General features: G+C 39.5%; 1 protein-coding gene across 1 annotated transcript in view; it reads left to right on the top strand.

Annotated features, from left to right (window-relative positions):
- The window catches only part of LOC131437484 (acid sphingomyelinase-like phosphodiesterase 3b), a 241,104-nt gene extending 215,139 nt beyond the window's left edge, over positions 1–25,965 (top strand). Inside the window, exon 10 of the mRNA XM_058606862.1 lies at positions 23,249–25,965. Coding sequence (XP_058462845.1) covers positions 23,249–23,618 — 370 coding nt within the window. The 3' untranslated portion in view covers positions 23,619–25,965. The remainder of the gene's footprint in view (positions 1–23,248) is intronic.
- The last annotated feature ends 1,042 nt before the right edge of the window (positions 25,966–27,007 follow it).

Raw genomic sequence — 27,007 nt, 5'->3', positions numbered from 1 at the left:
AAAGATGGGGAAATGGAAGGCGGAACCGGAACGGGCTCGTCCTCGCTGACCATCAAGAAGCTGGGCAGTACAACATCCTTGCCCCGGACTGCCCAACGAGATTGTCCAAATCGGGAGTCCATTCCGTTTTGGACATATTCCTCAGTAACATCGTCATCGACAGCCCTCCGGTCACCATCAATGACCTCTCATCCGACCACTATCCGGTGGTACTGACTCTGGACTCTCCAGCATCGACAGTGCCGATACAACATCGCCGGAACTACCATCGTGTCGACTGGCCACGATATCAACAAATCACCGACCAACTCATCGACGTCGATCTTCCACTTGGTACCCCGGTGGAAATCGACGCAGCACTATCAAACATCCATCAAGCTATCGTGGTCGCTCGGGACAGGACGGTTTCGGCGGAACATCATCAGGTGAGTACCTCTCTCCAAATAGATAATAATACCAAATATATCATCCGTCTCCGGAATATCTTCCGGAGACAATTTCAACGAACTGGCGATCGTGCCAAGAAAATAGCTTACCAAAATCTGACTAGGGTTATCAAGGAAAGATTGACTGATTTACGGAATAAAGTATTCCAGCAAAAGCTAAGGCAAATTCCGCCTCATTCTAAGCCCTTCTGGTCAATGACGAAGGTGCTTAAGAATAAAAAACGACCTATCCCTCCACTGGTTCCGCCTGAGGGCGCAGATGAAGGGATACTTATAACACCTTTAGAGAAAGTGAATGAACTGGGGCGGCAGTTCGTGTGTTCCCACAATTTGGGACTTAACATAGTTAGTCCACATGAACGGGCCGTAGCCGACAGCGTAGCCGAAATTGATGGATCGGACAGTTTAGTACCTGAGGATATGAGAGTTACTGCCGATGAGCTGATAGCTTTTATGAAGAAATCAAAAAATATGAAGGCCCCCGGTTTCGACAATACCTTTAACATCGAGCTGAAGCATCTGAGCACTCGCTCATTTGCTTTTCTAGCTAAAATATTTAACCGGTGCTGGGAGCTTGGCTACTTCCCTTCAATGTGGAAGTTAGCTAAAGTTATCCCAGTACTGAAACCGGGAAAAGATCCTTCTTTTTCCAAGAGCTATCGACCCATCAGCTTACTCTCTGCCCTGTCTAAGCTGTTCGAAAAATCCATCCAAAGCCGAATTCTCGCATTCGCCGATCAACATGGTGTCTTCCTGGAGGAACAGTTTGGGTTCAGGAAAGGAAGATCTACCATTCATCAACTCACAAGAGTTACCAACATCATTCGACGGAACAAGTCAGTATCCAAATCGACAGCAATGGCGATCTTGGATATCGAGAAAGCGTTCGACAATGTGTGGCACGATGGCCTGTTGTACAAGCTTCATCGATACAATTTTCCGATGTATCTGATTAAGATCATCAAAAGTTATCTTTCAAATAGAGCTTTCCAGGTTTCTCTGCATAATGTTCAATCGGACAAATTTTCCATCCCTGCAGGTGTGCCCCAAGGAAGTATCCTGGGTCCCATCCTGTATAACATTTTCACATCAGACATCCCACCTCTTCCGGGGGGTGGTGTCTTGTCACAGTTTGCTGACGATACGGCCATCCTTTATGATGGACGAGTAGTCAGTATTCTGAAGAACAAATTGCAGAGGGGTCTGGATGCTCTAAATGAATATTTCACCAACTGGAAAATTGTAATCAATGCGGCGAAAACTCAGGTCATCCTGTTTCCGCATTCGAGATCGACTAGACTTGTTCCGTCTGACGAATGCAGAATTCGGTTCGGTGGCGCTGACGTGCAGTGGTCCGACGAAGTGGTCTATCTAGGACTAACGTATGACAGACATCTGATCTTCAGGTCACATGTTGAAAAAATAATCACCAAATGTAACATACTCATCAGGTCTCTGTACCCGTTGATATGTAGAACATCTAAACTGTGCCTGAAGAATCAGATGGCTGTCTACAAACAAATCATCTACCCCGCAATCGAATATGCAGTCCCCGTTTGGCGGGGTTGTGCACGGACGCACAGACTGCGGCTCCAGAGAGTTCAAAACAAAATCCTTAAAATGATCCTGAATCTGCCCCCTTGGACGAGAACCAGTGAAGTGCATGAGCTAGCTTCCCTTGATACCCTAGAACAACGATTCGAACATCAAAATATAAAATTTGGAGAGAGGTGCTCTGCCTCAGAAATAGCAATAATTCAAAATTTGAATGTTTTAGGTTAAGATAGATTAAGTAGGTAGGAGTATTTTAATAATTCAAACAAACAAAATCAAAATTTTGAAATGTAAACCAATCCAAGATAAACTGAATAACAACATTAAAAACTTAAGATAGGGAAACAAAGATGAAAGGACTATGAACCGAAACACTTGTAATGTAAACCATTGATGTAAAACGCAAATTCATGATCAATAAACATACAATTTAGTCAAAAAAAAAAAAAAAAAGCTAAGGTTTCAGTCCTACTCGTAGCATGCTTGTTGCTAGAGTGTAAGACAAAAACGTGTCATAAAATGATTTGAAGCTTTAAGGGCTGATGCCAGTTGTTAGCGTAAAACCGTGTCGCTCGCTGTGCGTATTACATTTCGCTCCATGCTCTCTCGCAAATGCGCAAAATGACTCTCAATGTGGCCGGGTGGTCAAGAAAGTTTTGATATTTTCGGTTACAAGTTTGACTACATCACATAAAATCCAATAAAGCTACCGCTTGTTTGGCAGATGAGCCGATTTTATTTCTCTCTCATGTTTCGTTACGTTTCAGGATACAAGAGCAGAAAAAAATGGTGCCGCCATAGAAACGTACTTACCATTACAAAAATAACATTCACTTAATTTTTATCGCGACAACATATATGTTTTTATGCACTAATCGCATCTAAACTAAATTATCTAGACATTGTCAGGATAGATTTTTGATTCATGGTTTTGAAAGCGAGATATTCAATGAACAAGTTGAAAGACGGCGTTTTCAGCTATGCAATTCTTCCTTCAGAAAAAAGACTTTCCCTTCCGCTAAAGTCAAACAATCATTCTGAAATTTTCACAGAATAATCTAAACTAATTTTCTAAGAGATTGTCAGTTGGATTTTTTGATATTCGTCACCGTTTCTGAGAAAATCAGAATTGAAGCGTGAAAATAGCCCCTTAAAACGCCCTTAAAACACACTGGCCTCAGCCCTTAATTGGTATGCTCTGATCTTGTGTCATGCAAGCTAGCTCGGAATTCCATGTTATGTCGTTTCCCCATGAGAAATTGACAAATACCCCTGGATAAATTTTGAGTGCTTAAGATTAATTTCTAATTCATATTAGATGAACTTGATTGATAATGAGAAATAGTTTATTGCTTCAACTGAAATCGCAGAATGGTAGAGAAACTTAACGCTAAAAAAACTGCTTGCATAAAACACTTGAACACAAGTTTGGCGTAGAGAAACTTAATTATCGAAATCGCAAGTATGTACAAAGATATAATTGCATATACTTGGGATAATGGTGTCATTTCGTCGGTTATAAAACAAATGCAAATCAAGACAAATGATGTTCGGTGTTGGTTCGAATTGATTGAACTTTTTGATTGTAGATCATTAGATATTTTGGTTGCCTTGTTCCACATCAATGGCTCGAACAACCCCATGGGGCTGATCCTTGTAGTTTTTTTAGGATGTTTTGGCGAAGGTCTTTTTTCGGACGGCCTTTTTTACAGAAGAGCCTTTTTCAGAGGACCTTTTTTACCCAAGGTCTTTTTTAAAAAGGCTTTTTTGACGACAACTATTTTACAGAAGCCCTTTTTTGTAGGAATTTTTGCCGATGACCTTTCTTTGTAGAAGGTTATTTTTTACCGAAGGTTCTTTTTACCGAAGGCCTTTTTTCCGAAGGATTTTTTTAGCGAGGACGTTTTTTGCTGGAGGACTTTGTTGTCGAAGGCCGTTTTTTCCGAAGTTCTGTTGTGCCGAAAACCGAAGGCAGTTTCGTCGAAGGCCGTTTTAATGAAGGCCATTTAACCGAAAGTCGTTTCTCAACGTTGTAGAAGGTTTTTTCTGCCAAAGACCTTTTTTTAGAACACTTCTTTTGAGGAACTTTTTGTCGTGAATACGACTTACTTTACTATGGGGTGCCTTTTCAAAATAAGCCACATGGAAGAATGGGCAGAACTTAATCGTGAATATTTCGACTTTTATTAATGGCAGCAACATAATTCTCTCACTATTTCATCAAAAATATGATCAGGAATTCATGATAAAATTTTGAACAGTGTGAGATAACCACAAATAACTCAAAAATTAAGTTTTCTTAAAATTTGAAAACAACGCGGAAAACTCTTTACTTTCGTTTGCGTTTTTTGCGCAAGGACGACGATTTTGAGGTAGTCAGGCACATATCTTCAACTGACTGCGTATAAAAGGGGAACCGTGGTCAAAAATCGATCATTTCTTCATGTGCGTTTGATGGAAGCCGACGTCGTGGGAATGATTTAATCAATCAGCAGCTTCGGAGAGTGCACTTTCTGCGTGGTTAAAAACCTCAAACGCTCAGGTCGCAACTCTCATTTGGACTTCAGTCGTCCGGTGGAGCAGATGGCAATGAAAGCAGGCTTTTGGCGTGGTATAAAGCCTTAAACGCTTAGGTCGTGCTTTCATTTGGACTTCGGTTGTCGGGTGGAGCAGTCGCTAGTAATAAGAGCAGACCTTTAGCGTTGTGCAAAACCTCAAACGCTCAGTTCGCAGGGCCAGTTTCCCTTCGAAGAAGATCGATTACATCATCCTGTTGGTGATTGTTTGCATTGGAGCAAAATACAACGGAAAATGGACAATAATGTGGAACATTATGCAAAATCAGTCCTTCTAATGGCTCTAAATGTTACCTAAAGAACTATAAAAATTGCTTCTTTATAAATCGAAAATTGAAATTATCAGTGTAGTGCAAATCTAAGATAATTTGATCAGTTTTTTGCAATTTTCACAGTTCTAAATTCGCAAGTGTTTAAAATCGTTTATATACAATCAGTGTTTAATATCTTAGAAAATTATACAATTTGGCTCTTCTGGGATGCCAGAAATTAATCCCGTACAACATTTTGATAGTATCTTTTACTAAAATATTGAAATCCGAAATGAAATAATCGACATCACAATTCTCTAAGGTGCCATTTAGAACCATAATTTTATATTTTTTAAAGAATTATGCGAAATTTTACTTCAATATACTGTATACGGCCCATTTTTTCAACCAGTTGTAGTTTGTAGTAAACTTTCTGCAGATTTGCTATATAAAATGCATAGCACCGGCTCAGAAGCCATTCATTTTGAATTTGGTTGTCGTTGTCATCGTGTTCAGTATAGTGCGATCGAAAATTCTCCAAGTGAAAAAAAAAGCTTGTTACCGCAAGCGGAAGAAGCAGGAGACTCCAACAAAACACATATCAGTTTCGCATTCACGGTCAACAGGTCATCCTGGAAATAGAAGATGGAAGTCAATGGTATCCATCGGAATTTGAACTCAACTCGTCACTCTCCATCACGAACGCCTTCATAAAAGGTTCTTTCCAGAACCACCATTATTTTATCATAAGGAACTATACTGGTTATTTCGTAATATTTGTGTGTCAGAATCAGGCGCGTAGCCAGAGAAAATTTTCGGGGGGGGTTTTAGAACATGGTGATAAATCAACACATGTACAATTTATATCACAATGTTCCCCATGGGTTATAATTTTTTGTTTCGGGGGGGGTTTGAACCCCTAAAACCCCCCCCTGTATACGCGCCTGGTCAGAATGTTTAATGTAACTAATCTGTACTGTAGCCTATCGATCAATTAATTTATATTCGGAAGTATAAAGTTAAAGCGTCAGTTTTATTCGTATTCACGACATCCAGTTATGTCTTTGACATTACACACCTGTACTTTTTTTTACAGAAGGCATTTTTTGTAGGCTTTTTTGTCAAAGGCCGTTCTTTGCTGAATATTATTTTGATCAAGGCCTTTTTTGCCAAAGGCCTTTTTGACAAATTCCTTTCACAGAAGGCGTATTTGTATGCCTTTTTCTGTTGAAGGCTTATTCACGAAAACTTTTTTCCCAAAAAAATTTTTTTTTTCGGACCTTTTTAGTAACATTTTTTGCTAAGGGCTTTCTTTGTAGAAGGCTGTTTATTCGAAGGACTTTCATTCGGAAGCCTTTTTCCCCAAGACCTTTTTTGCTGAGGCTTTTTTAGAATGTTTTGGAGAAGGCCTTTTTCCGGACGGCCTTTTTTACCGAAGGGCCTTTTTCAGACGACTTTTTAAACCGAATGCATTTTTTACGGAAACCTCACAGAAGGCCTTTTTTGTAGACATTTTTCCGAAGGCCTTTCTTTGTTAAAGGTTTTTTTTTGCCGAAGGTCTTTTTAACGAAAGCCTTTTTTCCGAAGGCTTTTTTTACCAAGGATCTTTTTTTGTCGAAGGCCGTTATTTCCAAAGTTCTTTTTTGCCGGAAGCCGAAAGCAGCTCCGCCGAAGGCCGTTTTAACGAAGGCTATTTAACCAAAAGTCGTTTCTCAGACTTGAAGATGGTTTTTTTTAACGAGGATCTTTTTTGCCGTAGGCCTTTTTTGTCGAAGGCCATTTTTTCCGAAGTTCTGTTGTGCCGAAAGCCGAAGTCAGCTTCGCCGAATGCCGTTTCAACGAAAGCCATTTAACGGAAAGTCGTTTCTCATATTTGAAGAAGGTTCGCATAGGCTACTTTGCCGAAGCTCTTTTTTGTAGACTTTTCTGCTGAAGGCCGTTTTCTGACAAAGGTTAAACCTTTGTTGTCGAAAGTTTTTTTCAGCCGAAATCCTTTTTTGTTGAAGGTTTTTTCGCTGAAGGTATTTTTTGCGAAGGCCTTATTTGCCGAAACCTTTTTCTCGTCGAATACCTTTTTTCTATGCCAAAGACTTTTCTTGTTGAAGGCCTTTTTACTGAAGGCCGTTTTTTCCAAATGCCGTTTTATCGAAGGTAATTTTTGCTGAATACCTATTTTGTCGATGGTTTTTGTGCCGAAGGCCATTTTTGCCGAAGGTCTCTTTTTTCCGAAGGCCTCTTTTATCGATGGCCTTTTTTGACGAAGGCAATTGTGACAAAGGATTTTTTATTGAAGGCTTTTTTACTGAAGGCTTTTTTACCAATGGTCTTTTTTGTCAAGGAGCTTTTTTGTCGAAGGGCTTTTTTGTCGAAGGCCTTCTTTGCCAAAGGCCGTTTCGCTGAAGGCCGTTTCGCTGAAGTCCGTTTCGCTGAAGGCCGTTTCGCGAAGGCCGTTTCGCCGAAAGCCGTTTTGCCGAAAGCCGTTTTGCCGAAAGCTGTCACTGTGATGTTCAAAATCAGAAATAAAAAAAAAGAAATTATTTCGAAAACGATATGAATTTTTGTCACGAACTTCTAGATGAATTTCTGGACGATGGTGAGCCAGAGTGCTTCTAAATGAAACTGTATTATTCATCGCCACACACTTACAATTTCTATTGACAATTTCAAAATGTCATTCGACGCTTCGACATCTCGTCTGTCAGATTTCGTTACCCAAACTCAAGCAAGAGAGCTAATACAGTGTTCTATTTTGTGTTTCAAATATTTCACAATTTGAAACAAATTCGACTAGCAATTTCAACTCTCTTTCAAATAAAATGTTCCGGGTCTGTCACAGAAAAGACGTGAATAATTTCGAACCGTGCAAATGTTTTGTTGATAACAATCCTCCTAATACCTAATTTCATGACAATCTATCCATTAGTGTTTGAATAACAGCTAATCTTGTCAGATCGAGTTCTAGTTTTCATCAAGCTATGGAAAACGGGGAAATTGAATGATTTGCGGTACGGATTGGTCCAGATCTGGCCCTCAGCGACTATTATCTATTTCCAAACATGAAAAGAAATTTTGAAGGCCTTGACAGCTCTTTTTCTAAAGGGTATCAAAATGTTGAAAGACCGATGGGTTAAGTGTATCGCTCGAGATGGAGATTATACTGAAGAATAAAAAAGTTTTCGCGGTAAAAAATCGACTTTTTCTTTGTTTGGACCGGGACTTTTCATTTCATATAGTAAATCTTGTACAAAACAAAACTATGTTGCAAACAACCACGCACAATAAAATCCCACCTTTAATAGGTGATGGTAAATCATGTAGAATCAATACTTTTCAACCTAAAAATCAACCTAGGCGATTGTTAAACCACACCTGATTCTATCAAGCTGTAGGTCCAAAAAAAATTCGGGTTTCCATCGTTGAACCGAACGATTTTTATTGTTATTGCTCTTCATTTCCATATTTTCTTTTTTTTTCTGGTCGTTACATGCCAAAACCCACGCACTAATCCTTTGAATGGTGAATCTGCGGTTGCTGTTTGGATCTTTTCGGGCAAACATTCACAGTATCGACACAGCATCGGCAGTAGGTTTCGAAACGATTACATCGTTTATCCGCTGGTTGAAATGCAATTCTTATGAAAATAATCCCACTGAGGATGATGGAAATTGCAAAACGGGGGAAAGAGAACTAATCCAATTCGTCCTACAGTTTTCTCCGTGACGAGTGTTTTCCTTTCGTTTGGAAGATAGAAAAAATAAATAGTTGAACCGGCCCAGAACTAACCGCTGAAGCTTGGCAAGAAGGCAAGCACCCCAAAAGCAATGGGAGGAGTTAGTGAATAATAATCTCTCTTGTGTGAAATCAGAAAAGTTTTCCCTTTCGGCCGCAAGCAGCGTCATTCGCAGGCTTTCTGGTGCCAACTTTGTCACTGAATTCATCCTCTCCCTGAATCCTGGTCGGAACAGAGCCCAAGATTTCCCCAAACAACGCCATCATCGCTTCCCATCGGATCGGATCGGATCGGAATAGTAGAAGGATTTTCTCGTGTTATCTGCGCTCAAAAGAGTTCCTGTTCCGAAATGCTATTCTTTTCGAGTACGGATTTCGGTTGATGATTTGGGCTAGTCCGGACACAACTTTGGCCACCCCGGAATGGGTTTTGGCGAGTAATGGCGTGTGACTCATGCGGGAATGGATTAAAGTTTTTGGGCCAAGCAATTTCCGCAGTTCTGCCATTACCTAGTTTAGCGAGATAAATTTAAGACCGAACTGGTCGTTTCTTTTTTTTCCCTTCGTCGTCTCTCCCAAGCCGAACGATAAAATCACTGAAAATATGAGGTCAATTTCGATCCACGGGGCTTGAGGTTTGGGGCTCAGGCGACTCCTGAGGTAATGGAACGAAACCAATATTGATATTTATAAGTGGCACTGAATGTTATCGATCCGTTAAAGTGGCCTCCAAGTCAGCAGCAACAAAATCCTAAACCTCTTTGCGATATCGATTCATCTCGGAAAAACCGTGAAAACACGTTCCGTTTTTTTCACCACAACGACGACGACAATTCCCGCAGAGAATATCAATGTTCATCCGAGCTCCGAGGTTGATTGGAATCACAATTTTAACCGCAATTCCTGTAGACCAAATCGAACCGAACCAAGGCGGTTTACTTATTTAAATCTTTTTTTTTCTTCCACTTCCTGAAATCCTTCGCAATGACAGCGCAAATAACTCAGGAGACAGTAACGTTTTTTTTTGGTTGCCTTTGGCTTTGCCGGTCGGTCCACGGCACCGAGTAGAAAAACGAACCTCGCCAAACAGGTTTATCTATTGACCTTCTTCCGTCCGAGACAGTGGTTTTGCTTTGTTCGTGTGGCCTACGCGTGTGGAATTCCGGAATTCCGGCCGTCCCCCGCTGGTGTGATAAAACATTTCCAAAAAAAAACCGATCCAATGTTGGATTTCGCGATTTTTCAAGTGGCTACGTGAGAGGATGCCCAGACAGCCCGGGAGGATTTTCCCGAAACCCAACGGGTCTTTTATGTGCAAAAAGGCTAGTTAATGTTCCGAGCACGTGCAGGAAATAAGTGGGATTTGCCCAGTACAAATAGGCAAACCGCCTCACCGGCCCCGTTGAGTAATTGATGAAACATTGGCTTTGCATTGGATCGAAATTTAGAATGATTTGATTGGCTTAGGGTCTTTTTGTTGGTTAACTGCCGCTGAATAGGATAAGTCAATACTTTGATGAATTTCATTAGGCTGGGCTCAAAGCGCCAGACTATCGAGTTTCTGTACCTCATAAACCAATGAAAAAAAGATTTTAGTCCGTGCGTCGGTTCGTTTCGTGCGCTTATTCGATTGTGATTTCGGTTGTGAGATAAATAGATTTTGATTATAGCCTTTCTCGTCGAGAAAGAATATGAACATGTTTTGATTAGTAACAATTTGCCCGCGATTAGTAATAATTTGCGACCGATCACGATGACATTAAAAATGCGGGAAAATCGGGAAAACCGTGAAAGAGTCGGGAATTTCCTAGTCCAAATCTTAGTTACTATTTTCAGCGTCATGATTTTCCTGATACAACAAATGTAAAGATGAAGGCCATTTTGTATTTGAACTAGAAGTTCAGTACAAGTTTTGAAACTTCTTATTGTCCCTCACAGATTCAATGGTGCACAATCCATTGAAAATGAACCCAACACCTCAGCAATTTTAAATCAATAAGAGCTTTCTTAGTTGTCATCAATAACAGCATAATCAATGCTCATAATGAAAAATAAGGATAATTTGGATGCTTCTGCTGGATTTCTATTAAATCTCGACAAATATTCGAAAAGATTCCAAGTGCAAATGACAGTTTCTCTTTGTTTATTTTCTCTTTAAATTATAATGTTTAACAGCAGATCGAAAGTTGATAGTTTCAGTCGTTATTCTATACAAAGTGTAATATAGAAAGATTGCCTATAGGACCGTAATAATCGAAAGAAAGTGTAAAGAAAGAGGAACTGTCATTTGCACTTAGGACCATTTCTAGTTTTTTTCTTCAAATTTCAGAATAAGTATGCATAATGGTAAAACTAACATCAGGTAACATGTTTGATAAATTTTTTAAAAATTCTTAGAGGCCGTGTTTTTAGTTGCCAGCCAATGATTTCCCTAATTTCACCAAAATTTGTCTTAGTAATGTCAATTTGTGACAATACTTGTTTAGTAATCTTGGTATTGATTTCAATAGGATTCGCAAAATCGACAAAGCTGTCTACTTTCATTTTGTCCACCGTTTGCAAGGAATATTTGATTTCCTTCTTTGACAGCTGAAATTGGTTTTTCAGAGTTCGTAAGAGCTTGCTCAGTGTCGATTATAGGAGAATCAAATTTAGATCATCTCAGTCACTAGAGGCATAGATTGTTGATGTTTTTCCAAAGTGACAAGGGTAACAGTTCGGCTGAAAAGTTCGTATCGTTTAATAGAAACACACATTTTTTTGCCAAAATTCGTTTTTATTATTCAACATAATTGCCATCAGAGGCGATACAGCGATTATAGCGATCTTCCAACTTTTCGATACCATTTTTGTAGTACGATTTGTCCTTTGCCTCAAAATAGGCCTCAATTTCAGCGATTACCTCTTCATTCCTTCTAAATTTTTTACCAGCGAGCATTCTCTTGAGGTCTGAGAACAGGAAAAAGTCACTGGGGGCCAAATCTGGAGATTACGGGGGATGAGGGAGCAATTCGAAGCCCAATTCGTTCAATTTCAGCATGGTTTTCATCGACTTGTGACACGGTACATTGTCTTGATGAAACAAAACTTTTTTCTTCTTCAAATGAGGCCGTTTTTTTTTAAATTTCGTCCTTCAAACGCTCTAATAACGCTATATAATAGTCACTGTTGATGGTTTTTCCCATTTCAAGGTAATCGATGAAAATTATACCATGCGAATCCCAAAATACAGACACCATAACCTTACCGGCCGATTGTTGAGTCTTTCCACGCTTTGGGTTCGGTTCATCGCGTGCAGTCCACTCAGCTGACTGTCGATTGGACTCCGGAGTGAAGTGATGGAGCCATGTTTCATCCATTGTTATATATCGACGAAAAAAATCGGTTTTATTTCGATATAAGAGCTCCAAACACTGCTCAGAATCATCAATTCGTTGTTGTTTTTGATCGATTGTGAGCTCACGCGGCACTCATTTTGCACAAAGCTTTCTCATATCCAAATATTCGTGAATAATATGTCCAACACGTTCCTTTGATATCTTTAGGGTGTCAGCTATCTCGATCAACTTCACTTTACGGTCATTGAAAATCATTTTGTGTACGAAATTTTGCAAACCACTTACGAATTGTTGCTTCGCCCGGTGCAGAGTCTGGATAACACTCATCAAGCCATTTTTTGGTATCGGCGGCACTTTTTTTCATCAAAAAGTAGTGTTTCATCAACACACGAAATTCCTTTTTTTCCACTTTTTCACAATAACAAAAGTAGCTTCACTCAAAATGCAATATCTCACAAACTAATAATCAGACAGCTGTCAAATTTATACACGTATCTTTTGAAGGTTGGTACTAACTGAAAATGGTATGGATTTAATTCTAGTGGCGCCCTCTCATAGAAACGATACGAACTTTTCAGCCGATCTGTTATATACTGTTTGAAATCTCTCTCATGCTCGCTTGTACGGTCAACACTCGAATATTGTTCGTCAGTATGGAACCCTCACTTTCATAATGGAGCTTTAAGACTTGAATCAATACAGCGCAGATTCGTTCGTTTTGCTCTTCGTCGTTTGCCCTGGAATAACCCTCATCAGCTGCCTAGTTATGAAAGCCGTGGGATGCTTATCGGACTCGATACTCTACAAGTACGCCGAGATCTGTTCCGGACAATGCTAATTGCCGATATTATGACGAACAATATTGTTTACCCTGCACTACTTAGTCAAATCAACATCAGTGTTCGTTCTAGAGCTCTTCGCAACAACAACCTCCTCAGATCAGTTCGTGCTCGCATCTCACCCAACACAGTCGAAAATCGTTTGCGGTCGAAGCAAAAGAAACAAAGACAATACAGTGCAGTGAACAATAGAGTGTACGGAATGGTCAAATACGATTTAACAAAGCCTGAAACTTGGACAACAAGACCAAATTCAATTTGTATAGATTTCTAGCTTTGCAAAGTTAGACCAGCAGCAAATGAAATTGAAATCTTACTTAAAGAACGAATGCATCTAGATGCTAATAATGTAACTGAGATTCAATTCAACAAGGCGTCTAACTGTGTGTACATTATGTTTAAACGTCAAAGCGATGCACTTTCATTTGCTTCGGTTAACAACGAGGTGCACAGCGTTGAGTGTGACAACATTAAATACAAAATCCCTGTGCACATGGTGGACAATGCCATAGAAGTACGCGTGCATGACCTCCCCCGCAGGTCACCGATCAGCACGTTCGGGAGAATATGTCGCAGTACGGTGAAGTTCTCTCCATCGAAAGGGAAGTATGGCGGAATTTTTTCCCCGGCATCCGGAATGGCGTGCGAATGGTACGTATGCAACTACGTAAGGCAATTCCATCTTACATCATTTGTGGTCAAGGTGGTACACATCCGTGTAAAACGCTGATTACCTATGAAAATCAGCTGGTTACATGTCAGTTTTGTGAACAACCTGCACACTACGGTAAACCTTGCACTGAAACTGCGAAAATAACATCTTCAACCAAAGACAAGGTCAACCGTTCAGCAACGAAAACTAGTGAGCGTAGTACTCCTGTTTTACCATCAAACCAACCAACAACTGCAACCAATGTACAACAAGGCGCATCTACAGCAACTAGCAACGAGCTCAAGACTGCGAACAACAAGGAAAACGAAAAGAAGACGGAAATCAACAACAAAACCACCGAAGCGACAATGGAGGACGAGATTAGCCACGAACAAAGTGCCCCTCAACCCTCGCAGGAGGGAAATGGAAGTTCGTCTTCTCCTAGAAAAAGAGTGACAACGAGATCCACTTCAAAAAAATTTTTATTTTAAAATTCAGCTAATTCGGTCACGTAAAGCTTGTACGCAGGACATAATATATAAAACCGATGGCTTGCCGAAACGCAAACAGGCAGCGTACAATTTACCGTCTGAAAAAACTCTAAATTCACGCTACAGACTCATAACGATTATTGATGGTAACAGAAAAGTAGAACGGATGAGAAAATGACGTTCAAATTGAAATGGCATAGCAGTGGGCATCATTGAAATGCGTGGAATGAAAACTTTTCTTCTTGTAATTTGCCATTTATTCCAATTGCGATTGACTTTTGAACTTTTAACTTTTGTTTGTACTTATTCCTCTATTGTCTGCACTTTATTTCGTACTTTGTGTGCTTGTTTCTGTAATTTGTGTGTTTGTTCCTATACTTTCTGTGCTCGTTTCAGAATTTGTTCTTGTACGTTCTATACCTGCTCACGTATTTTCCGTATTTGGTCCTGTAACTTCTGCACTTATATCTGTACCATCTGCACATTCTGTACCTTTTTCTGCACTCAATTGTGCCAGTACTTCCTTTACTTGTTTCCCTCATTCCTGTACTTGGTTTTGTACTTTCTGCACTTGTTCCTGTACCTTCTTTACTTGTTCCTTTTATTTCTGTACCTGTAGCTGTCCCTGTGAATTTCTCACAGCTCAAAAATTATCTTTGGATGGAAATTATTTCGAATACTCTTAAATTAGAATAATCGAGCGACCCTCATGATTGCTCGAAATTAGTGAAGTACAATCGTAGAGTGTTCTGTAAAAATGAATCATTGTTTTTGACTCGATCTCAACATTTTTTCCCCAATTCAGGTACACACTTCGCACTTTAATGCAGTTCTTTTCTGCTCCTAAAAGTCCCAAATGATTCAAGCAAAATACAACCAAAATCAGTTTGACGGTTTATGAGCAAGAGAGTGAATCATTCGAATAGGTGTTACTGTGGCAGACGGGCAGAGTAAAGTTTACCCCTAGTCCCTGGTCGAGCCACGGGGACCGTCTGGGGTGGACTCTCACGGTCTCTTTTCTTGCACCAGCTCGATCTGGAGAAACTCGAAGGCTCTCAAGGTCGGCTCCGAGTCTACTTAGAAATCAAGAGTTCGGATATATTTAGTTTAAACACTCACTTATCTTTTTTTTAAGCATATATTCTACTCACTAAGGTGTGTGGGTGTGTATGTGGGTGATGATGTATTCTGGTGGTGCACGTGGTCGGCCAACCTTCTGTTCTGCTGCTCTGCTACTATGCTTTCCGGGGTCTCGAATGTGATGTTACTTAATTGTCCAGCTTGTCGTAGCCTCCCTCTCGAGCGCGTACGACCTCAAAGATGGTAGACAGACAGCTTCAGTGGACCGCTTTAGTCGTGTGTTCAGATTTGGGGATATCGGGCGTTGGGAATAATCTGTAACCCGTCGTAACTTTCCCAGTGAACGCATACGACCTCGAAGGTTGAGGTGGACCGCGGTAGTGCGTACCAAGCCGATAATTTAATAGTAGTATAATTGGTCCTAGCGTGGTGGTAGAGAAGCTTGAGGTTAGGACTCGACTAGAAAGCAAGTTTCTCGTACTAATTTACCTGACTTTCGTCTATCAATTCACTAGAACAGAGGTTTTCACTTCCAGGTGATTCCAAACTGTCTTGCTTTTTATACTTATTTGAACTTTTATATAAACTTCAACACCAGGTCGGTTGACTAACGACCATTCACGTTGGCTATCTATTCAATAAGACCGACATAACCCTTCAATTCTAGCCTATCAAGCTCTCTACCGGATTATCTCCACTGAACTGGTTTTTTTTTCAGGTGCATAGTGCAGCAATTTTCGTGTAGTGTATTTGTAGTGTTTTAGTTTTTAGATCTAGATGTTAGCACAATATTTTCAATTCCTTATTTATACATATTTGAATATTTGACAATGTAAACTGTATGTTCTGTTATTCTATCTCTGATAATTATTAGTACCTTTTAATTTACAATAGAATGAATATATTTTAATATAAATTTACAATATATAAATAGAACCAAAACGCATGCCCATCCTAACAGGAATATAAAACAAACTCATGATGAACTCTAGTGTCCCTAGTTCTCCAGTAGTGCTCCTATAGGGGCATGATAGGGTGTACAACTCGAAACGGAAACATAGGTAAAACATGTCGATGAGTTCCCAAATCTCGGTTCAATCGATGTAATTTAAAAACAGAAGGCAAACGGGATGGTTCGAGTATATTGGACGAAACTGTTCATAGCTACTCAAATGCAAATAATTTGAAATTTCGGAATACTCTGGGTTGATATAATTCGAATCGCGTTTGGGCCAATTGAAGACGTTTGGACTCAAATAAATAACCGAACTTGCAATTTGAAACAATTGACGAAATTTGGAGGTCGTTTCGATTTCCAATAAATCCTTCAAAGGTATAGCACGGGAAATGCTTATGAAAAATTTAAGCCGAAAAAAAAACAGAAAACATCCTTCTAATTCGAATGGAATCGTTCCAAAAAGTAGAGAGCCGAACAGTTTTTGGTGTTTGAGTTGTGCATTGTGAAAGCAATAATTATATCTACCAAGAAGATACAATTCACGTTTCTGGAGTTTTAGTAAAACAACGAATCATTAAAAAACGTTAATCACTTTCTTTTCTTATAGTCGTTTTATAATTTGACTTCACGGTATTGAACCCAAATTTATATATCGGAAAATGAAAACCCGTATGCTGTTCATTTGGCGCCCTTACTTAATTGAATATGTGATTCGAAATAAAAAAACGTGTTTAATCCACCTAGCAGTTAGATGATACCTTTTTTTATCAATCCGACTGTGTTTTTGCATGAATATTCTTCGGTGTTTAAGTTTTCATGACATTATTTTAATGACCGTCGTTTTAAGCGACAATTTAAGGTTTTAATCACTCATTACTCTGTAATGTCGAAACAGCAAATCGGATCGAATTTGAATCTAAAAGTGTGATAATCGATGAAACATGCCATGATATGTCGAAGTAAGTTCCACTTTAGAGTTTACGGTAATTTAAGGTACTTCCAGAGCCGATTCAGGAACCAGCATAACCCAAACCGGTTCGTATGGCCATATGACGAATAAATTACAACAGTTTTGAGTTCAACTTTGAAGCTTTTCGGGATTGTCGGTTTGAATTTTAAAAATTCATCATCATGTGATTCGAGAATCGGAAGTCATAATTGGATAAAATTAATTAATTTTGTATAGGACTACAAGTTTATTTAAATTTGAATTTTTGTTTCTGAAATTCGATTAGGTTTTTTTGAGAAAACGATTGAGCTTTGAGAAACGATTCGATACTGGAACCGGAATTCTAAAATCGGTATGGCCGAAGTCAGATAAATTCACCTGAGTAACTGTATAGTTTACATTTGTTTCAAAATGTTTGAAAATCAGTGTAGACATCTTTGAGAAATCATAGCACGAATTAAATTTTTAGGTGCTTTCTGCATCGAAAGCTGAATATCATTAAAACTAAAAAAAGTTTATTTGATTATCGACTATCCAAATCTGCTAACCCGATAAACCTGATTAATTTATGTGAAATAAACATTTTTATACCAATCACCCTGTATCCCCTAAACCGGAAGTTGGATCTGACTGAAAAGCAAGATGTTTTACAGAATCTTTACACTTTTCGTTTGAATCTTAGATCGGTTCAGCCATCTACGACAAAAATGAGTTACACAGTTTTAATTTCGTTTCACATATCATCCTGTAGTTCCGGAACCAGAGGTCGGAACCAAATTCAGGAACTTTGTTTTGGAGCATACGTATTTTCATATGAATCTGAATTTGTTGAAAAGAAATTTTCCGAGAAAATTGAGTGAAATTATTTGTCACACACGCATTTGCTGATCTCGACGAACTGATTCGAATGGTATATGGATGTTATGTTCTTCCAGCTTTTATTGCTGTAAGTAGTTTAAATCAATATAATTATGGAATTACTTTCAACTCGAAAATGCTGATATCATCTGGTTTATAAATGCCATATTCGAACGATTATGTTGCCAAAAACGAGCCGTGCTAAAATCGGTCCGAGACTAAATGTCATGAAAAAGGATGCTGTACACAGTCTTTTTGGTACTTAAAAACATTTGTATGTGACAGTATAAAAAATCGTGTTTTCCGTTGCTCCCAAGCATTTCTTTGTCATACAGCGCTCAAAACTTCTACTACTGGAATAAGGGGAAAAGTCGTTTACACAAAAATATTGATATCTCCGTTAAAAATGGACGGATTTTAACAATCTATGGCTTGTTGGATAGCTATTACCGTGCGGAATCTAAGTCTGAAAACATATTCTGTTTTCAAGGTCAATTGTGACAGATACTGTCAAAAAACTGAAAATTTTGACATAAAACTTCGTATAACTCAAAAAGTAAACATCCGATCTCAAAACCATTCAATAGCGTTCTGGGTGACGGGGAAACCTTTCATTTGCGACTAGTTTGATCAAAATCGGTCCAGCCATCTCTGAGATCTCGACCTCTTAGTTGACAACACACATACAGACACACACAGACATTTGCTCAGTTCGTCGAGCTGAATCGATTGGTATATGTCATTCGGCCCTCCAGGCCTCGGAAAAATTTTCGAAAGTTTGAGCGAATTCTATACCTATTTTTTATATATATAAAAAAAGGTAAAACACGCGAATCAAGTAGGCTCAGTGAAATTTTTGCACAAATCAACTCGTTTGGCGCCAAAAGAATTTGTTATTAATCTAGTATTCATATTTTGCTCTCCAGCGGGCAGCAACATTGCATAACTCGATACGCGCCAAACAATTATTAGAAATCTAGCATGCATCGAATGGAACATTTCCAATTCTAAACGAACCAATTTTCTAGTTTTTCTCTACTTTCCCGAAGGATTTTCCTTATGTACCTATGCCTAAAACCTCCCCTTATGCCTAAAACCTCCCCATAAACGTCACCTTTCGAACAAAAAAATCATTTTAAGATCGACCCACGCATACCAGAGAACATTAGCAACAACACTTGTTTCGCTATTATCTATATATATATAAAAATAAATGTAAGTTTGTATGTTTGTAACGCCATAACTTCGGAACTACTGAACGGATTACCACCAAACTTGGCACAGGTACTTCTTGCATTTCAAAGATGGTTTACGGATTATTTTTATGTGGGAGGGAGCGTAGCAAGTGTCATAAACAAGGGGGGTCATGAGAAAATTCATATAACTTGACAAGAATCGATACGTTTTGAAGACCATAGAAACATTTTGCATACCTTAGATATGATTATATGGGGTGTGGATGTAGTAAGTGCCTTTGAAAAAGGGGGGTGTAATGTTTAAAACGGCATAATTCCGAAACTACTGAACGGATTGCCACAAAATTTGGCACAGATACTTAATGCTCTTTTGAGATGGTCATAAGGGTATTTTAATGAGGGAGTGAGCGTAGCAAGTGTCTTTGATAGTATATTGAGCGTAGCAAGTATTTTTAACAGAAGGGTCACGAAAGAAATTGTATAATTTAACGAGAATCGATACTCTTCCAAGACCATAGATACTTTTTACACAACTTAGATATGATTGTAAGGATATTCGTGTGGGGTGGATATAGTAAGTGTCTCTAAAAAGGGGGTGTAATGTTTGTAACGGCATAACTACGGAACTACTGAACAGATTGCTATCAAACTTGGCACAGATACTTCTTGCTCTTCAGAGATGATCATTTCCAGGAGTGTATAGCAAGTGTTCTTAACATGGGGGTAGGTCGATACTTTTTGAAGACCACACATGCTTTTTGAAAAACTGAAATATGGTCTTAAGGATATTTGTGGATATAATGAGTGCCTCTAAAAAAGGAAGTTTAATGTGAAGTTGATAGATTATTCCAAAGCATGATACTTATTGCTAAGTACAGATATTATTTACACTTCAGATGATCCTAAGAGTATTTTTAGGGGCGGGAGGAGGATAAAATAAGGGTCTCATTCAAGGGGGTGCAAAGCTCAAATTTTTGAAATGATCGAACATAGCTCCGAAACAATACCTAACTTGGCAAAAGTTATTATTGATGTTCATAACACATGGATCAATAAGTCCCGAGACTAAAGCAGAGATGGCGCTCGTAGTAAACCAGTAACCACGTCATTAACCTTTGTTTAACGGGTCAAAATTTTAAGCCGATCCGATCAGAAACAGCTGAGTTATCGAGGTTGGAGTAAAGTCGTTTTGTAGTTTGTTTAAAAAATGAAAAAACGGAGTTTCGTGTTTTGATAAAACATTGTTTTTTAATGGGTAAAAACACCGTGCAAGCGAAACAATGGATTGAAAAATATTATCCGTACTCTTGTCCATCAAAAGCAACGATTTGTCGGTGGTTCGCCGAGTTTAAACGTGGTCGTACCGACACAAATGACGCGGAACGCTCGGGTAGACCTGTGGAAGCCGTTACACCGAAAAATGTGAGTGAAGTGACAAAAATTATAATGGAAGATCGTAAAGTGAAGCTCCGTGAGATTGCTGAGATGACACAGATATCATATGGAAGTGTATTTACTATTCTTCATGAAAAATTGAGCAAGAAAAAGGGTTTTTCCAAGTGGGTGCCGCGATTGCTTTCGATGGAACAAAAACAGCAACGAGTCGATGATTCAGAAAGCAATTTATCGCTATTTAAACGACCGCACATGCAGAGAAAAAAATCTTTTTTTCATCAAGACAATGCACCCTGCCACCAGTCGATGAAAACAATGGCGAAATTGAACGAATTGGGCTTTGATCTGCTTCCCCACCCCCCATACTCGCCAGATTTAGCCCACAGTGACTACTGGCTCTTTGCTGATCTTAAAAAAATGCTCCAGGGAACAAGATTTGGCTCAAATGAGGAGGTCATCGCTGAAACTGAAGCTTATTTGGAAGCGAAAGATAATTTTTTTTATAAACATGGTATTGAAAAATTGGAAAAACCTCGGAACCATTGTATCACCCTAAAAGGTGATTATGTTGATGAATAAAAAAAAATGTTGCAAAAAAAATGTTGTTTCCATTGTTAGTCTCGGGACTTATTGATCCATGTGTTAGGTTGCAATAAGGATATTTTAAGGTGGGGGATATTGTAAGTGTTTGCTAACAGGGGGAATTTGAAGCAAAATGTTTCGAATTTTGCGATAATCGAATTCAGATGATCAGATTTATCTCGACGAGCTTAGATGTTCATTACAGAGGTGATCAAAAGGGTGGAGTTTGAAGCAAGTGCCTCTAAAACGGGGTGCTTTTTGAAAAAATTATTTTATTTATCGTCAAACAAAGGGAGAGATTTGGATGGGGAGATTGCAAGGAGGAAGTTTTAAAAATCAATTTTTGTCCCATATTTTGTAAATCCAGAGAGGGGCAAAAATTTCAATGTCGTGCTAGATAGTGTTTTGCCTTTCTCTATAGAAAGGTATTAGAATTGCTGGAAAAACCGGCTTTCGAACGGAGCCTCGGAGACCCATAGTGTTATATACCATTCGACTCAGCTCGACGAGATCGGAAAATGTCTGTGTGTGTGTGTATGTATGTGTGTGTGTGTATGTGTGTGCACTTTTCGAAGATATTTGAACGCGCTCAATTTTCTCAGAGATGGCTCAACCGATTTTAACAAACTTGGGCTCGTTTGAAAGCTACTGTCGGGCCATTGATCAAGTTCGAAGATCAAATGGCTGTGACTTTTGGTTCCAGATATATGATGGTATAAGTGACGTAACCGACAAAACACGTTGATTTTTACCGCTCTTATATATATATGGGTGCCAAAATTTTGGGATCAACTCTATTTTCGTAAAGTTCTAGTGCTCAAAAGTTTAAGCACCTCGAAAAAAGCCTTCATGCAAAATTTGACCTAAATCGGACATGCTTAAGGGGTGCTGCCCGGTGGTAAAGGTTTGACAATTTTCGATCTTGAAAAAGCACCATAGGGGGGAGTACATGAAATTTCCAAAATCGAAATTTTTTTTTGATGCCAAAACTCTTAAAACTGCATAAAACATCGAAATTTAGTGTCATCTCAAAAAAAAATTTTTTGCAAAAATTTTGATAGTCCCAAAAAGTCGATTTTTTCAAAAAATTTTTTTTTCGAGATGACACTAAATCTCGACGTTTCATGCAATTCTAAGCCTTTTGGCATCAAAATTTTTTTTTCGATTTCGAAAATTTCATGTACTCCCCCCTATGGTGATTTTTCAAGATATATGAAAATTTCACTAAGTGGACTAAGAAGGCTTTTTTAGATTAGCCTCACTGGTTACAAATAGGCAACGCAAATGTCAAGCACTAGTTTGGAAAAATGATGCTGACTGTGTGACATAAATACTGAAGCATGCTTTTGTGAACTACTCGAATCAATCTGAATCAATTGGTGTCTAAATTTATTTTATAACATATGAAACATATTTTCATGAGACTGTTATGAAAGAAGAGAAAGGCATTATCACACCACTAGGTGGAATAAGAAGGGTTTTTTTTATTAATTTCAAAAAATCTGGTTATCTTCCGCCGGGGAATTCAAAGAATTAAGGGAATATTAATCTTTATCTGCCTTTGAACGCGAGTTTATGTAATTTTCATAATTCAACTACGAAACAGCCAAACGAATCGCCACCAAGTTTGGCACATAGACTAAAGGTGGAAATCGTTACTTTTTGAAGAGCATAGATACTTTCTACACTACTCAGAGGGTAATCATAAGGGTTATCATGGAGGAGAGTTGTAGTAAGTTTAGGGGAGTTAAATGTGAAAATTATTCGACGAAAAACGATGCTTCTTTACAAATACAGATAATACTTTTACATCAAAGAAGATTACCAGTTATTTCAAGGAAGAGGAAGACTAGCATGGGAAATGTAAGCTAAAATTGATCGAATTCTACGAAAAACATAACAACAAAAAACTGACTCGATATGACGAGCATACCGTGAAAATTATGATTTTTGTTAGATCTGAGAATAGACACTGGCCGTAAGGAATCTGGACATGTACGGAGTACTGTTCAATCGGGTTGCCGTCTAAGTTGTTCTTCATCACAATCATCACAATCAGTATTTCACTGGGCAGGACAATTTCGAAAACATTGTTCGCGGCATTACCATCCAGAAACATTTCCGTGCAACGCCGGGTAATTCAACGCCGGGTAAAAAAGAAGAAGATTATGCAGTTCACACGATCATTCAATGAGTTGGAGCGATCGCCAATATTCAAAAAAGTATAGTCTATTTCATCCGTATTTACGTCATTGAGTTGTGTCACTGACATTACCCACCCGCCTTTTTCCTACTTCTCCGTTGAAACCGCCGAACTAACCTGTCCCGTTTCGTTTTCTGCCCTTTACTTCCAGATACTACCGGGCCAACTCGGTCCGCCACTCGACGCAGTCCTGCGAGGGGGTCTGCCTGCTCAATCACTACTGTGCCATAACGCGACTGGACTACCGTGAGTTCCGCAGCTGCCTGGAGACGGCCGCCAAGGCAATGGCTTCCAAGAACGGTTCGGCCGGAACCGGCGCTATCGGTATCGTTCTGCTAATGGCACTACTTTCCCTGCTCATCGGTGATCGCACATCGGTCACCCGTCGTGGACTTTTGTGGTATGCCGCCGTTCGTGATTTGGCCTCGCTGATCATCACTTTTGTCATTTCTGTGCTGTTCATTTGGCCACCGAAGGTTCGTCGCTTGCTAACCGAAACCCTGCAGTCACCGCTGATTTAGACCACACCACCGCATCATTATTGAACCTCCCCCCTCCCCCCGTTCGTGTCCGTGTGTGTAAGTGTTTTCTTTTTATTTTACATCCCCCCCCACACCCCACTTGTGTGTAGTGTTACTAATGTACGCGATAGAGTGCGAAGCATTATTATTGAGAGGAAAATATTTTACGTATTCATTTAATTTATTGATTTCTGTGCCCTGTTCTGTCGGTTCACTTCATCTCGAATAGCAAATTACTGTGCGGAAGCAACCCGATCCCAGTGGGAACACGAGAAAAATATCCGGAAAGCCCCACGGATTGGAGGAGGTGAAAAAACGAACAATATAGAACCAGTGCTTTTGTGGTTTCGTGTCCATAGCACCTAGCCAACCAAAGTGGTGGCCAGGTGGAAACAAAAACCAAAAACAAAAAAAAAAACGCCACGTTACCGGTCACTGGTAAATTTAAACAAATGTATGCTAGCAAATTATTTTTTGTGTAAACGATAACAGAATATGCCTGGTAGCCAGCAGCAGTAAAAAAAAACGAGGAGGGATTACTGCGGCCTCGCTGCTATTAGCGATGGTGGTTTTTTGTTGTTGTTGGTCCTGTTGTTATTCGGTAGGGATTTGGGATGGTTGCATGCGCTTGCAGTAGTAGCAGCAGCAGAAGCGCGGTGAAAGTGCCTCTGCAATGATGATGTTGATGCTCCTGTTCTGTTGACCGGTTATTCCATGAGGGGTTACACGGAGGGGCTGTGTGAGTCTGATCAACAACATCGCCGCCATGGCTTCGCCAGTCGAATTCGAACCAAGTCAACATCCATCGAGCGAAACCCTTCAAACCCTTGCACAACCCCGCCACCGGAACTGAACCGAATGAAGCCGCTACGAATTTCTGTTTACCTCCTGTAATTGGGATGTTGGTTCTCATGGGGGGGTTATTTTCCAGCATCATCATCATCATCATCGTCGTCATGAGGAATGAGCAGAGCAAAAAAAAAACACGAACCCTGAAAACTGATATGTTATTTCATCCCCGACATGTGCGATTTTTTTTGTGTGCCGCTACCTCTGCCTCTCCGGAAAAGTGAGAAGATTATCCAGTCAGAAAGTTGAAACGGCACGATTCCGGAGAATCGTTGCGTTGAATAATGCAATTATGTGGGAGGGATTTAACGTGGGCGGTGGAACAAAAGCAGCGTCACTCGGCTTTGAATTCAGGTTTTAATTACAATTTGGAATCGGAGAACCCCGTCTGCAGCTTTCCGGCAGAAACGGGAAAAAGCAATTTTGAATTATTTGCAGAAGGTGCCAACGGAGCTTGTTCATCTTCAAGCATCGAAAGGATTGAGTTTTTTTTTCGTTCGTCTTGAATTCGAACTCACAGTAACTCACAAACGCGGACCGATAAATCAGGCCCCCAACTCCCCGTGCGCTGGGGGGAAAATCCTCTGCACTGGAAAAGATTCCATCTTCCGCCAAATTGAACCGAAATTAAATCCGTTTTTTCGGTGGCCCAAAATTAAAAGCACTGCCATTAAGATTTATCCCGGGAACTGACCGAGGAAAAAGCTGGGCTCAGTCCATTTCGAAGTAGCACCGAAGTAAAGTAAGGGGGTATAAATCTTGCGAATGGCTTTTCGGTTCCAAACCCCCGGACTAAGGCTACGAGAGCAAAAAAAAGAACTAAACTCATAGAATCATCAGTTTGCGCCAATGAAAAAGTTGACCGGCGAGTTGTGTCCGCAGTAATCCCCCCCCCCCTGGTTCTACCCAAGGAAAGAAGTAAGCGTATCGAGCCGGAATTAAAGCGACAAAAGAAAATTGGTTCCACTGGAACCGGAGCAAAACTAGTTGATTCAACATTTTCATTACTTTTTTTTTCTTGCTAAACGAGGGAATTTAATGTGATAAAACTGATTGATCGCAAGCGCAAAAGTTAAATGATGTGGAGCAAACGCGAAAAGGGGAAAATTTATGATAATGGTCGGTCAGCGTGTGTAACAGCGTTTGCATTGTAAATACACTCTCTCTGTCTACAGAAAGACCCCATCAACGCAGAGCAGAATCGAATCGCCGTAAAGCCACGTGACGTCGGAACTAGCCGGATTCACGCAGATGCTAACAGATGCAGCAACATAATTTACTATAACGCTAAGTGTTTTATGTTTCGAAGGCCTCCGGCTATGGGAAAAATATGCAAAATTCAAGTTTCAAATTGTAAATCTAACTGCTTAGGTAAGGTTAAGAAAATGTGTATAAATTTAACAGGAAGCCCGATTTTATCTGCTGGTTTGTGTTTGGTTCAAAAGATAGAGAGCGAGAGAGAGAAAGAGTAAGAAATAGAAAAAAAAGGGATACTGAACTAACCCCGGGTCACTCGTACCAATTTGTTGTCTGTTTGGAGGCGATCATATTTTACACGAACATCCCATTAACTAGATTTTATTGTCCGGATCGCCGGAACGGCCGAGAGAATCCGTAGGAGAAATTAACGAATAAAGATACTATTTTAGGATAACTGTAAAAACCGGTTTGGTAAAAAAAAAACCAACCACAACAACTCTCCGAACGGGAATGCATCTATGACAGCCAGAGACAGAGACACTTCATTCATTCGCCGTTAGGATATACTAAAATTGCTACCAAAAAAAAAAGCAGTATGTTTAGAATACATGAACAAGAACAAGAACAAAAAAAAACACTGCATATATATTACATCACAGAAAAAAAAAAAAAACAAAGAATATGAGAACGACAACCTAAGCGACTGTCAAACCAGTGATTGAGTTAAATAAAGAAGTAAATGTTTTTAAATAAATTGTAATTGGTTGTGTCAGTTTATTGCATCCGAAATTCTAAGATGGAGTGTTTTGCCGGATACCTACTTACCAGGAAGACGACGACTCATGATTCTCTGGAATATGTGTCGCGGAGTTGTAGATTTGGGTAGGTATGAGGTCGGGGATTCGCTCTAAACTAACCAACTACCAGTGCCGTAAAACTTCATTACTATTCAATTGAAACCGAATGTTGTAAACTGGTTAAAGTTGTGATTAAGATTGATTTATTTCTATCAGTTCGCTAACTTATATATCCTATGCTCTCCTAGCCTAGCTAATTAGTTTTTACAATTGGGATTACTGAGAATCTGGGAGGAGGAGTTAGAACGCGCAGTGTAAATCGGGTTCAACCAATGGGACTCGTTGTATCGTGTCGCCATCGTATATTTTGTGAGTAAGAGAGGAAATAAGCTTCTTGATGAGAGTGAGCGGGTGTGATACGGAGAGGAGAGGGCGATAGCATGTTGGGTTATTCTCGTGAGTGTCGGTTTGAGTTAGTGTGTGCTCCTGAGTTACTGTTATTCTAGGTCGTGCTGGCTGGTATTCAATTGTGGACATGAGGGA

This window comes from Malaya genurostris, chromosome 3 (assembly GCF_030247185.1).
Source record: "Malaya genurostris strain Urasoe2022 chromosome 3, Malgen_1.1, whole genome shotgun sequence".
Lineage (NCBI taxonomy): Eukaryota > Metazoa > Arthropoda > Insecta > Diptera > Culicidae > Malaya > Malaya genurostris.
Note: the sequence above shows the minus strand (reverse complement) of the source record. Positions and strands in the feature narration are given on the sequence as shown.